The 14,647-nt window shown below is 37.8% G+C and overlaps 1 protein-coding gene across 8 annotated transcripts in view; it reads left to right on the top strand.

Moving 5' to 3' along the window:
• Window positions 1-14,647, top strand: part of Fhit (fragile histidine triad diadenosine triphosphatase) — a 1,032,375-nt gene that overhangs the window by 869,048 nt on the left and 148,680 nt on the right. For all 8 annotated transcript variants that reach the window (XM_090323228.1, XM_090323236.1, XM_090323245.1 and 5 more), the window contains one exon: window positions 1,261-1,329. In XM_090323228.1, the coding sequence (XP_090179354.1) occupies window positions 1,261-1,329 (69 nt within the window). The remainder of the gene's footprint in view (window positions 1-1,260; window positions 1,330-14,647) is intronic.

Below are 14,647 nucleotides of genomic sequence, written 5' to 3'. Positions count from 1 at the left end.
TACACAAAGTCACAGGAAACACTCAATCGTGTCCTGTTGAGATCCATTGAAGGCTGGTATCGTAATCACAGTAATTAAGGAAGGGTGGCCGTAATAAGAGATGGAGTTTGATTTTTTTGCCTGACTCATGCTTAAGCTTTTCATTTTTATATTCTTCTTTATTATTTGTAATAAATGCATGAACATTGCTCAAGGCCAGGAAAAAGGTTTAACATTAGCTAAGATACAATAAACGCCATTGGGAAAGTAAAAGTTTCACATAGCAGTTTAGCCTTGAAGAATACATTGAACCTTGATTCACAATCTCTCCATTATAGCATTGCTATGTATATTACCTGGGTGCTTTCATAGACTAGACAAATTGGTTGTTGAGAAGATTAAATTTACAGAATGAGTGTATGTATGAATGACGAATAAAGTAGCCAGACCCAGGTGATCCCTTTTCTGTGCTAAGACGTACCACTTCTTCCACTTCCTGTGGGGCTGTCACCTCTGTGACATTGATTTCCTTCATCTATAAAGCAGACATAATTTTACAACAGGATTTTTTCTTCTTTTTTTAAAATTTTATTTTATTGTTGGGGTGATGTACAGAGCTGTTACAGTTATATTCATCGGATGGTGGGTACATTGCTTCTTGAACATTGTTACCCCTTCCCACAGTTTTCTCCCACTTCCCCCCATCCCCTCCCACTCATCTTTTCAACAAGAATTTAAAGAATGTCAAATGAAATAATTACAAATACACTAGCTCCGCTCTCATAATAAACAACAACTTACTGAATCATAATTGTTCAAATTACTCTTCTAGGAGTATTATTCAAACCTCTGAGTCTGTAGTTTGATCTTTATTACTTCCTCCTCTTTTATGAAGTTCTCTGTGAGCCAATTCTTACCTTCTGTCAGTTTCAGAGTCACAATAGCCGTCTTTTAAGACGCACTGTCATTTCAAAGCCCTGGCTAAATACAACCAAGAGTGACAAGTCTGAATAATTTTACAGAGCCTCTAAAATACTCTGGCATTTCACTCAAACTCATCTAGGCCATCAGGTTGCTCTCTTGTTTTGCACCTGTCTGTTCTCAGTAGATTTCAGATAGAGTTACTGAAGGTGAATATCATCTTCCTCTGAAAAATAATCCCGCAGAAACCAATGTGGGGTAATTGGGCTCCATGAGAGCATTACTGTCAAGTCTAAGGATATGTGGGAAGATAATCACATTCTACTTATTTATATATTTTCCTTTCTTGTACATTTGCAGCATGTTCATGTTCACATTCTTCCCAGAAGGGCTGGAGACTTCCGCAGGAATGACAGCATCTATGATGAGGTGAGTCTGCCCTTTCAGATCGTCTTATTTGATCACAGGGGCTGTCGGTGTGATGAAATCAACCTAATGAACCAGGTATCACCCTAGAGATGGTCGTAAATGGGATTCTATCCAGTATCACTTGCAAAGTGTCAATAGAGGCCAAGGAGACAAGAATGGCCATTGTGGGATCCTAAGATAAATGAATTATAACGATTTTCTTTTTCAAATGAAACCTAGTAGCAAATGTGTATGTCTTGGTGATTTCTGCACTGTCACATACCAGGACACTCAAGGTCTGTGTGGTGAGATGGGCCTGACTCTCTAGACAAGAAGATATATAGTGCCACCAACTGAACTCTAACTCATAGGATCTTTTTAGTCAAATAGTACATTTACTTTACACACTTTAGAACTCAGCTTGTCTCTACAAAGAACATCTTTTCGTAGTGGAACTAGGTTGGTCTGAATAATAGAAGTATATCTTGCTTTATTATAAACATGTCAGTAATTAACTGATTTCTGAGAAATGAAATGAGCACACCATAAGTCATTAAGGTGATTTTGGTGTGAGAACTTTCTGGTATTCATTTGTGCTGTGAAGAACAGACAGCTTATGAGTTTGACTGGAATAAAATAGAAGTCACCTCAGTTTGTCTACTTATTCCAGACATGTTCCACATATATGAGAGTTTATCAAATGGTGCTAGTGCCCTAGAGTGCTTAGCTGAAAGGAAAACCTTGAGGCTCGTTTTGGACTAAACAAGGAAAAGTGCTTTGATTGATTAGCAGTGTTCACTGTATCAAATAGAAGAGAATGATATTATAGAGGCCTTTTATTTCATACTTTGGTTCCAACCCTTTGAAAATTGATTCTGAAATGCCAGCATTTCTAGAACAAACCTATTTTAAAAATAATTTTAAATAATTTCAAAAATAATTATGAACTCAGAGCCTCACACTTGCTGGATAAGTGCTCCATTTCTCAAGCCCAACTCCCAATTATTTATGCTTTAGTCATTTTTTAGAAAGGATCTTATATTTTTATCCAGGGTGGCCTCTGACCACATTCCTATCTTCAGCACCCCGACATAGCTAGATTACAAATGTGTCACCTTGACCAATTTATTGATTGAGATGTGGTAAATCTCATTAATTGTCATGCCTATACTAGCCTTGAACTACAATATTCCTAATCTCTACATTCTGAGTAGCTGGGCATGACTGTTGTACCAAGTCACCTAAACACATTTTTTGTGTGCCAACACTAGGGCTTCACCTCAGGGCCTGGGTACCCTTCCCAATTCATTAAAGGATGACACTGTACTACTTGAACTAGAGCTTCACTTTTGGCTTTTTGGTAACAGTCTCATAGACTTTCCTGCCTGGCCAGCTTCAAACTACAATCTTCAGATCTCAGCCTTCTGAGTAGTGAGGATTACAGGCATAAACTACCAGCACATGGTTCCATTTATCCATAATCATATATATACAGCATATATACCATCCTGTGTGTGTGTGTGTATGTGTGTATGCAAGTGTGCAAATGCATGTGCATGCCAATTCTAAGTCTGAAACTCAGGGCTTGGGCATTGGTCCCTGAACATTTTTGCTCAAATTGTGTGTTTTATCACTTGATCCACAGCTCTGCCTCGAGCTTTTTTGATAGTTAATTGGAAATATGAACCTCACAAGCTTTCCTGCCCAGGCTGGCTTTGAACCACAATCCTCAGATCTTAACCTCCTGAGTAGCAAGACCCCAGTACTGTCAAAATTGTCTTCACCTAATCTCCAAGGATCACATAAAAGTCTGTCCTTTCCTATGAGTCAGTAGGGTGTCTTTGCAGTAACTGATCACTGAAATAGTCATCAAATTCTGCAAATAAAGACTGCAGGGTCAGAATGTAATGATGAGATTTATCTTTAACTTTCCTGAGACTCACTGGAAGTATCAAGTAATGATGTTTGGAGGATCTGTTTCACTATCTTATGCCTCTACGTTTTCTAAGAGTGGTTGTGGATTTGTACAGGGTGGGAATCACCCAGTCACTGTTTTATAAATATTGGTTTGTAAACCAGTTGTTAAAAAAATCTCAATATCTCAATTTGCCTAGAGCTTATATTCCAGTAGCCAGTAAAGATAGACAGGCAGAAATTGGTTAATATACACATGTAAGAAAACTTACCAGAGATTCTGGTGCATTATGAGACATGGGAATATGCTCTCTGCCAAATCTGGACTCTCTAAAGCCATTCAATAGTATTACAACTTGGACTCATTTCGTGGGATGTAGAGTGCAGGTTTTGTGGGGAGGAGAGTGGTAAAAGGGCTGAGTCTGTATTGGAAGAATCACTAGTTACAGCATAATTATAAAGAGATGCATTTGAAAATACAAGTACTAATCTTATTAACATAAACTTAAGTTAATAAAACGTTGCCAAGCACAGGTTATTTTAATGAATAAATTAGCACATGATTTATGGACAAGTGAATGCCACTGCTGTGGAATTAAAAAAAGTGCTTGAAAACACTGTTTTCTCAGGTAGGATGGTCACCTTGAAATCTTATTTTCCAAGTGTGCATGGACACGTTTCAGTCCAGATCCAGTCGTGACTGCCAACATTTCACGTGATGTGTGACCTTTCCTTGCCCTTACATTCTTTTGTCCTTGTCTTCATGCTCTGGGGTTATAGCTGGTTCTAGAAAAACATATTTTATACATTTGAAGGAGCATCTCAAAAATAATTACCAAGAGTTATGTTTTCAATCATTGGGCAATTCATATGTAGTATAGATAGTATCTACCAAAAGGAGATTATTACTGTTATTACAGGACTATAAAGAGATTGAACTCTGGAAATGAGGTTCTTATCCCAGTACCACCTTCTAGCTGTGATTTTAAGAAAGCTGCTTGACCTCTAAGTTTTAATTCTCTTGTCTTAAAATGGAAATATTAGGTTTAGAAGACTGTCATAGTATTTCAGGCTATACTGTACCTGAAATATTATTTCAGGATTGATTAATAGGCACTAGTTCTCATGTGGTTATTTTTATTAATTGTCTTTTTAAAAGGTAGCAGCATGAGTAAATGGATACCCAGGTTTCTAGCCAGTTCATTGAATTTTCCCACCCAGAACTCTTCCCAGGGACTGTGTTTCTAATTTTCTCTCTGCTTTTATCCACTCATTCCCAGTTTAATCTTCTTTTTACAGAAAAAAATGCCTTTCCAGTTTGAATACATAAGAAAGTAATGTCTAGATAGAAAGAGGCTCAGGAAGCCTGAAGCATTGCTCAAGCATTATTGGTACAAGATGTAGTGTACGGGTGATCTTAATCGGAAATGATAGGATGATGAGGTATGGCATTCTTTATACTGATGAAATCACTCACTGTGGATTAAGCATCTCTTCGTGACATGCAACAAACAGACTGCCTTAGAGGGTGATGGGTGGGAAACAGAGATTGTAGGAGATGAAACTCAATACATAGAATTGTATTCTACCACTGCAGCTACAGGAAAGGATGCTGGAAAGAAATCTGAGGTCATGTCAGCTAGAAGTGTTGTTATTTTTTATTCTGTTTTTAGGAAGGATGTTAATAAGGTGGAGACAATTCAGAGAAAGAGAGATTTGGAATAATAAGTTCTAGAAGAGGTTAAAGAGGAGTTGATATTGAAGGTGTTTATATAGGTAGAGGGATGATTTGTAGACAGAGGGCAGTGGCTGTTTTTAAATATGTGAAGTGTGCTGATAGATACAAAAGGTATTAAACATATTCTCTGCATCTCCAGAAAGAAGGTGTGGTATTATCATGTTACAAAAAAGCAAATGTGAACTCATCAAAATGATAGATCAAATTCAGAAAAAATAAAACAGCAACTTCGAAGCAGTTTGGCAACATGGTAGAGGTGCAAGCATTTCATCATTTAGTTCCTTCAGGTAAAGAGTGGATGGTGTTGGGGCTGGGAGTATAGTCTAGGGGTAGAGTGCTTGCATAGCATGTACAAAGCCCTTAGTTTGATTCCTCAGTTACATATATACAGAAAAGGCCAGAAGTGGTGGTGTGGCTCAAATGGTAGGGCTCTGTCCTTCAGAACATCCAAGAACAGTGCTCAGGCTCTGAGGTCAAGCCCTAGGAATGAAAAAAAAAGAAAATCTTCAGGAGAAGCGCCTGTTTGCTCATTTCATAGGCCATAGAGTTCGTCAGTTTCTGTCTTGTCCTATTTGATCTTAGCTCTCGCTGTTAGGTTCCTCAGGTTCTGTGACACGTGGTAGTGGGGGTTGCTAGTAGTGTAACAGAATTTTAGTTTTACTGCCTAGTAAAACATGTTCTTTTTGTTTATGTCATGGAACCACAAAATGGAAGTCTATTGACTTTTATGAGACCTCATTGTATTGCATTTTTAAATGACGTGCTTTATTTTTGACTGCAAAATATTTTTTAATGAGTTTAAATGCTCTTAGGTTCATTCTATACATCAGTAGAGCTTCCATGATTCTCCATTTCTTACTTAAGTTTTTATCGCTTTTCTGGCCCCTAGGGTTGTTTGAAATTCTATTTCACCACTTCTATCTGCCACTCAAACGTTACTGTTCCCAGGATCCTCTGCCTGGTCTACCACGTATGCCATTTATCTGTAAGGTCCACTTTACCTTCCTACTTACTCACTCTTTATCGTGCTATGGCCATGGGTAAGTTTTTTTTTTTTAACTTCACTTATGGGTCCTCCTCACCACTCTAGCTCCTGTAGCTTTCATTCTCTTTTGCTGCTTGCTTTTGTCAAATATATTACTACTGTTCCCACTTCAGAGCCCTTGAGCATGTTCTTAACCTGTAACATCTAAAATCTAACAGCCCAGCTCACAGTTACATCATGGATATGACTCTACAGTCTATTTCATTGTCCTGCTCCATCCAAAACAATCTATCCCTTCTTTGGCATTGTGTCATATCTCCATTTTCATATCCTCTTTAACACCATATACAAAATGATTGATTAATTTACTTTCAATGCCTGCATCCCTCAACTGCTAAACTTAGTCAAGAACAGTGAGTTCTCAATGAATATTAAGTGGATTGGCAATGAAAGAACAGGAAGTTGAGCTAGACCTTAGAATGCATCTTGCTTTCACAGGGTTTGATTCATCAACTCAGAGATACATCATTTGAGATTTGAACATGTCTGTGATTAAAGGGGCTTTGATAGAACAGCATTGAAATACTGGATTATAGTTGAAAATCGGAGCCAGGAGGCTGAGAATTGTGGCATACCAGAAAAGTTGGAAAAGCAAATTATAAACCTTTTCTGATTGTTGAGCAAATATGGTAAACACACGCCAATGATAGGTAACTTGTCTCTCTCCAACCGTGTCTGCCTGTAACAAATACAGACTCACTGAACACAGGCTTAAGAATTCTTCTTTTCTTTCTGACAGTGATGATCATCTTCACATGTTCTTTCTCCAGCTTTATGTATTGTCTTGCCCTTAGGCCTTTTTACTGACTGTTTTACCTGTCTCATTTCAGAGGATGAGCCTCTCCTCTCTCTCAAAACTGAGTTCAAACTCCATTCTTTCCCAGACAGAATCTCTTCTAAAGCCTTTCCTTTATGGCTCCCTATGCATGTCTTACTTATCTGTAGCTCACAAACTGGACTCCAAATTTCTAGTGTTCTGTGAATTATATGAAGCCTTCTCAACTCAGTGGGCCCTCTAGTATCTTGACAAGTTTATGAAGATTATGATCATGACACAAAGGGGTCCTTGGATCAAAGAGCGTGTATAGCTAATGTTTAGTAGGGAGAGAACCAGCACCTAATGTCATGATACATTTTCACATGAACTCTCTAAGTCTTACCCTAGCCGTGTCTCCGATAAGCAACTCTCGTAACTGTATTGCATGATTCCTCAAATATTGATGGGTGACATTGAATGGTTGTGATTGCATACCGTATCTAAAAACCATTGCTGATGAAGGCAGTGACTATTATTAAAACAAATGGGAACAGCAATCAGCAACTGGACAAATTCAACCATGAATTTCATAGACAGAGCAACCATGGGTTCAAGCATGTCATGGGAAACAATTGCTTGGCTTAACACAATGCATGAGCAAAAATCAATTTGCTAAAATGCGGGTCATTTGGCCCTGAGGGCTGGAGAAAACCATTATATTGCTGATGATATTTATTGTTGAACTTGGATCTCTTTCACACACCATTTGACAACAGACTCAAAGTCCATGGGTCCCTAGTTGACTTTCCAAAGAAGAAGGAATGTTTCAATGAGACAGTTAATTAGCTTTTCTTCCCTGTGGGCTCACTGGTATTCTCTTACTGAGTGTTAAGTTTCTGAGTATTTGAGAGGTTTTTCAGTGAAAACGTTGATATATCTTATTCAGAATAAAATAAGAACCTCCACAGAATTTTCTAAATTCATGTGGTCTCTGATCCCAAAGAATCTGGTTACAATATAGCCAATACAAATATGTAGTAATCTAGTTTATCAGTGTAATTTCTGATGTTCATTTGTCTACTCTTTGGTTGCTATTTTAATGCCAAGAAGACTGGGTAGACATTGGTTTACCCTTTTGTGTATCCATAAAAATTTGATAGCCTTTCAGGAAAAGAAGATTGGATTAAGAGAAGTGTTTATCTGGCTTCACGTTTTTTTTCTGCCCATTATTTTACCTCAAAGAAATAAATACTAACAGAGTAGACAGGTTAGTCTCAGGTTAGTCATCATTTTAAATAGCATCTATACAGTGTAATCTGAAAAGGTTAAAAACATACAGGACCCCTAATGATGGTACACCAGCACATTCCAAGATGATACATGAAGAAATATCCATGCAGTGATATCTTACATTTAATAATTTAAAAGAAGTAATAACCGCATACCTCCATGGGTGGAGAGAGGGCTAACCAACAGGAATGCATAAAACAAGAGAGTTAAATGAAGATAAGGAAAAGGGCACATTCCTAGAGCTAGATAACCAGAAATCTGGAAAATTCTTGTGCAGTGAGCTGTTTCCCACATCTAGAATGCCAGAAATCATACAGATAAGTAAATACAGGGACTTCTTCCTATCTGTTGACAGGTTGACTACACACACACACACACACACACACACACACACACACACACACACAAGGTTTTCCATTGGTACCATTTCAGCAAATCTCCTACACCCTGTCACAGTCCCTGCAGGATTCTAGGGTTCCTACAGTGATAAAGGTGAAAAACAAAATAAAACATGAAGTCATTGGTCAATGAAGAAAACCATAACTAATGAAGGCAGAAATATACAGATTACCATTAGGCTGAAATTAGGTTGAGAATAGCAACCTTAGACAATACAAGCAATACAAAGAATACCAACCTTACTTCTTTTTTTTTTTGTCAGTCCTGGGCTTGAGTTCAGGGCATGAGCACTGTCCTTGGACTTTCCTCAAGGCTAGTGCTCTACCCTGAGCCACAGCACCACTTCTGGCTTTTTCTATGTATGTGGTACCGAGGAATCGAACCTGGGTCTTCGTGCATGCTGGCAGGCACTCTACCACTAGGCCAAACTCCCGGCCCCCAAACTTACTTTTTTTTTCCCTTAAGAATTTGCTTTGATGGGGGGGAGGGTAATGGGGACCAAGACATGTGGAAGGGTATCAATATATGTGAATTAATGCACCTTCTATCTGGCAAATATCATGTAACCCTTTTATTAAATATAATAAAAAATATTAAAAAAAAGAATTTGCTTTGAGGAATGCTATCCTAGGTCCATTGTTTTAAATCAGAATTTCCCTTCACTGTCATTTGAATATGCATATAAGTGTAATATAAGCAAGGAAAAAAGTTAATCATATCACTGTAGTTATAGTATTCATGATAAAACACTTGCCAAATTTCTATATTTGTCCTTCCTCAATATTTTCTGAAGAAGGCTAGGCAGAGTTCAATCTACCCTCTATGGTGAGTTCTCTCTCCAGACTTACTTCTTCAGAAAACTAGGACGTTCTTGCTAGTGAAGTTAGAATATGCCTGCTCTGAGAGATTCCTGTGGTTGTGTCCATCTGTCTGGTTGTCTAAACCCAGAAAACAGTCATTTATTTTCCCTCTTCCCCAATAAGATAACACAGGAGATATGTCAGCAAACAACTGAGTTAAGGTCCTTCATTTCTTATCAAAGATTTTGTTAAATTCCCTCAGAGACCTCCAGAGAGATACGGCTTCACAGAGGTTATGTTTGTTATCCTTTCTTTTGTGTGTGTGTGACGTAGGAGAGGATGATATGGGTTTTGAAGTCAAGGTCTGGTGCTTGCTAGCTGAACACTCTACCACTTGGTTCACAAGCTCAGTCTTCATTTCAGTTATTTTTTAAACAGCATTTTGCATTTTTAAGCATAGGCTGACCTGAACTGTGATCCTTCTTTTTGTGTTTCCTGTGTAGTTGAAATGATAATCAGGTACTGCCATGCTTAGTTTTTTTATTGGTTGAGATGAGGTCATATAATTTGTTTTTATCTATGACATACAAACCCTCAGCTTAATTTTAATTATGTTGTAAAATCTAAGTGCCAGTGATTGTGTATAGAGATTCTCTTCTTGAATACTTGTTTGTTAAACATGTCATTTGAAGTATGATGTAAAAATCAATGTTAATAAATTCTTTAATTAAAAAATAACCAATACTGACTTTGAACCATAATCTTTCCTCTCTCAATCTCCAAAGTTAGCTATGGTTTGGGCATGAGCCACCACCACTGGGCATTTTGAATCTTTTTGCTCCTAATTCCACCAGAGATGCTCACGGAATGATCACTGCATTTTGGGGGGGGGGCAGGGAGCCACTTTAAAAATGTGTGTTTTTGTAGGTGACCCTGTCAGCTATTACTGAAGTGGCTGAAATTCCTAGAACCACTTTTGAAAAGAGGTCTATTATATGCTCCTTTGAGGTAATATGGAGTTAAGAGTAGATCTTTAGATCCAGATTGGTGAATGCTTCCCACCAGCTCAATCTCCTTAAATAAACTGTGTAATTTTTGCCTGTTTTTCTCATCTGTATAAACGGTGATGAGCTTGTTGTGAGAATTAAACAGCTCATTGTGTACAAAGCCCTAAGAAAGCGTAGGACACAAAATTTTCAATAAATATCAGCTATTCTGACTAGTATAAGTGCTAACAATATTATTAGCCTGGAGCATAATAGACAATGTTAGGATGGATTGTTGGGAGTCAGAAGTCAGAAATTAAGGTAGGTGGCCAGCCTGAGTGGACCTCTGGAGCCCAGGAATATATTCAATTCCTAGGAACTCATCAGAGTTCATCAGGTTCAGAGTCATGGCATACATATGTGGACCCAGGCCTTGAAGACATAGCTCAGTCGACTGTGTGCATATCACATGTGTAAGCCTTAAGACCTGGGAAACCACAGCATACCAACCTTTCAACACAATAAGGATTTCTTACACAGAGGAGAAATTCTGACTTAGATTTCAGGGCTTTACAAATTGCTTTACTTTTGGCAAGCAGCAGTTTCTAGAAATTGTCACACTTTACCCTTCTTGCCCCCAATTTAGAAGAGCATGTTGGGAAATGTCACAATTTTTAAAAAATAAAGGAAAAGCTGTTCCTCATGCATAGCTCTAAATTCTACACATTAGATGACCATACCGATGTAGTTCAGGTTTTCAAGTTCCTTAATATTGAACTTACTATTCAAATTTCAGTTTCTCTCCTCTTTTCCATATTTGAAAAAAGGAGAAAAATCAAATAGCATTTAGGTTAACTTAACTCTGATGCTTAGTCTTTGTTTCTTTCTAGAATGTACTAAGGAAAAATAATAGTATTACAAAATTAGTCTCATTTAATTAGAGCCCAGAGAGATCGATGAGATATATATATCTATGTCTATATACGTATGTATATATAATTTTAATATTTGTAAACTTAACAAGGTAAGTTGAAACTAAATCTCACAGAAAGCATCTGTCTTAAGACCTTAGTGGTAAACCTTGTTGGTGAAAAACTTAATTATATAAAATCTATTTGACTACCAAATCTTCTCTGTTCTATTACGCTTTACCTTCATGTAATGTTTTATTACTACCATAAAATAGTTTAATGAAGATCTCCAAGACAGCAAGATAAAGGTTTTTGTTCATTTCATTTGTTTTGTTGAGATTGTGACTTCTGCTGTGAAATTTAGTTTTCAGATTCCTCTCCAACCTTAGACACAAATTTCCCATAACCTATCTTTGCACTAAGCTCTACAGGTCTTAAACACACTTCTAATTAAGTATTTAGGATTTATATAGGGGAAAACGGCATTTTCCAAAGTTAATATTTTGTTTCAACTCACTAGTTCCAAGCTATGGAATTTTACTTATTTATCTATTTATGTATTTATGTATTTGTGGTTTATGGGGCTTGAACTCTGGGCCTGGGCATTGTCACTTAGCTCTTCAGCTCAAAGCTAGTGCCCCACTCATGGGCCTGGATGTTGTCCCTGAGCTCTTCAGCTCAAGGCTATAATACTACCCTTGAGCCACAGCACCACTTCTCGTTTTCTAGTGATTAATTGGAGATAAGAGTTTTATGGTCTTTAGTGCCGGGCTGGCTTTGAACTTCGATCCTCAGAGCTCAGCCTCCTGAGTAGCTAGGATTACAGGCATGAGTCACATAGCTCGGTTTGGAACTTTATTATGACTCTTTTTTTTTTACAAAGTTAAAACACACACACACACACACACACACACACACACACACACACACATTCACTCCAGTGAAGCTTCTACAGTTCCCAAGGTCATCCTTTCTGAGATGCCTTTGTTCACTGAACCTCTTAAGCACTATTCCATGCCTTATAGTGTATTCATGTCATAGCACACTAAAATATTTAAAGGGAAATTGCTGCCTTATTTTTTCTCAAAAATAAACAGTCCCTGTTTACAACTCTCAATGGACCATAAATATCGTCTAGGCCAGCTGTACCACTACCTGCTAGAAATCCTTATATTAGTGGTAACTAAGAAACTCATAGAATATTCCCTTTGCACTGAAATGCAGCCTTCTCCAGCATAGCTTTCTTTCCTTTAGAAGAGTTTTCTATCTTCTTAGGAAACTTTTCAGCATCTATTAGAAGAACATTGCACAGTTGGGTCAAATCTATGTATGAACTAGAAACTCTGATCAGCTTGGCCAGATCAGCTGATTTGAAAGCCGAATTTCATTTTAGCAGCTTTAAATAAGCAGCCTAACTTGTTTTCTCAAATTATTCCCTCCCTCCCCCAACCTGGGATGTCTACCATGCACTTTCCTCCTGTGGGCATAGGAAAAGCTTTTTTCTTTGAGGTCTCATCTGAAAATCAAGGACATGAGATACTTGAAAAAAAATGTATTTATTCATCATCTGGCTACCTTCTTGAGAGAAGTTTGGAGCAAGATTTTCATCCCTTGGTAGCATCCTCAGACGGAAGGGAAGATGTGATTTGCCTTTATATTAGTCTGCTGATGAGTTGCTATATCTAAATGGGTTGTAAAACAGGACATAAAGTAATATCTGCCTTCATGTTGTAGAAGTTGAGCCATAGAAACCTCAATACTTTCTTAGGACACAGAATCAGAAACATATCTGGGATTCTAACTCAGGATTTCTGGCTTTAGAGTCTGGGTTCTCTTTTGCTTTACTGCCTCTATGAGCTTTTGCTTCTACGTATCCTCTGACACTCAAGAAGATCCCACAATCTCATAGAGTAGGTTTTTATGACATGATTTGTGCACGAGATAGGTTACTTCCCCAGTCTTCTGGATTCAATCCATTTCCCCATTCCTCAGCACTAATTTTGACAGCTACTGATACAAACCTCCTTTCAAGAAAAACTTGCACCTCACTTACACAATTATAGCAACAGTTATAAACATTGTTAACCTTCCTGAAAGTATTTTTCAAACTAAGCAAGCCTTCTGGAAAAGAATGAAAAATTTAAAACTGTGATATCAGGCTTTAAACTAGAGGTACCCTGTCCCTTCACATGTAATTCTAAAATCAAATCACAAAGGCCAGTTCTGTAACTGCACTCTTTTCTGAAGGCTAACTGAAAAGTCATTTGATAAATTATTCCCAGAGAGTCCTACCAACATTCTTCAGGATAAACCAATTCATATTAAGTGAAGTAAGCCAGACTCAAAGAACATGGGCTCCACAGTTTACCTCATATGTAACAATTAATATATGTCTAGGAGAGTCCTAACAGAGCATCACAATAGCTTAATAGCTGTTTACATATGACCATATGTATCCAGACCCTGAGTTCAAGCCCCAGGAACAGCAAAAAACGGGGAAATATATCTGTATCAAAATACTCTCTGTTTCATAGTTTCAAAGGTAGCACAGTTTGTGTGTGTGTGTGCGTGTGTGTGTGTGTGTGTGTGTGTCTGTAAAACTTGCATAATTGGCCTAATTACTTTGAAAAATCTAAACATGAAATAATTTCAGTACCAAATTATAGAGGGATATATTTTAATGACATATTTATATATGTAGCCACTAAATGAGTTCTTAAGACTAACTTTAATGATGTAGAAATATTGAGGCATAATCTGGGACGAGAGGGGCATGCAAATAAAATAAACTAAAACAGAAGCATATGGACCTTGTAATTCAAGGGGATGTAGCTCTGAATGTAATGTTAGCTCATTCTTATTCTTTTCTATATAGTGCCTGATTTTTCCTAAACTTTGTGTAATGAGTGTTCAAGAATTCTGTTTTTAAAAATATTAGGGGTCACTTGTGGAACCAAGATAGCTATGTTCTTTTTTATTTCCTGATAAAAACGAATGCTTACTTTGCAATTGCTTTGTTCTCGTGGTAGAAAAATTTTGATTTTAGTTTTGGTAATGATTTTGTGGGGAAACACCTCAATGTGAGCTATAATATAAGTGGAATAGGTAAGACAAAGAGCCTTCTGGGGATTTCTTTGCTCTGACTTGTATGGGGGAACAAACAGGCGTTCAAGCCCAAGGGTAGCAGGTAGAATTATTCTGCTTCCTCATCCCGGTATTCCTCTTCCTCACGTACTCTGGGGCAGCACCTTTTGGGCTTGGGAGCTGAGAGAGTGCCAAGCTATTAGGCTTTCTTCAACGGGGTCAACGGGGAGATCGGGTAAGGAAATGGCACCTCATTGAGTGATCCCAGTGAAGATACTAGAGAGTAGAAACCACTGTGAACACAGTGTGTTGCCAAAGAGCCAAGAAAGAGGTGGCCCCCAGACAATGGGGGCCATCAGAAAGACTTCCTACAGAGAGGCTCACATTCTGGCTCCATGGCTAGCAAGACTGTGAG

This window comes from Megascapheus bottae, chromosome 2, assembly GCF_031878675.1.
Source record: "Megascapheus bottae isolate mThoBot1 chromosome 2, mThoBot2.hap1, whole genome shotgun sequence".
NCBI classification, from domain to species: Eukaryota; Metazoa; Chordata; class Mammalia; order Rodentia; family Geomyidae; genus Megascapheus; species Megascapheus bottae.
This window is presented reverse-complemented; position numbering and strand designations above follow the sequence as displayed.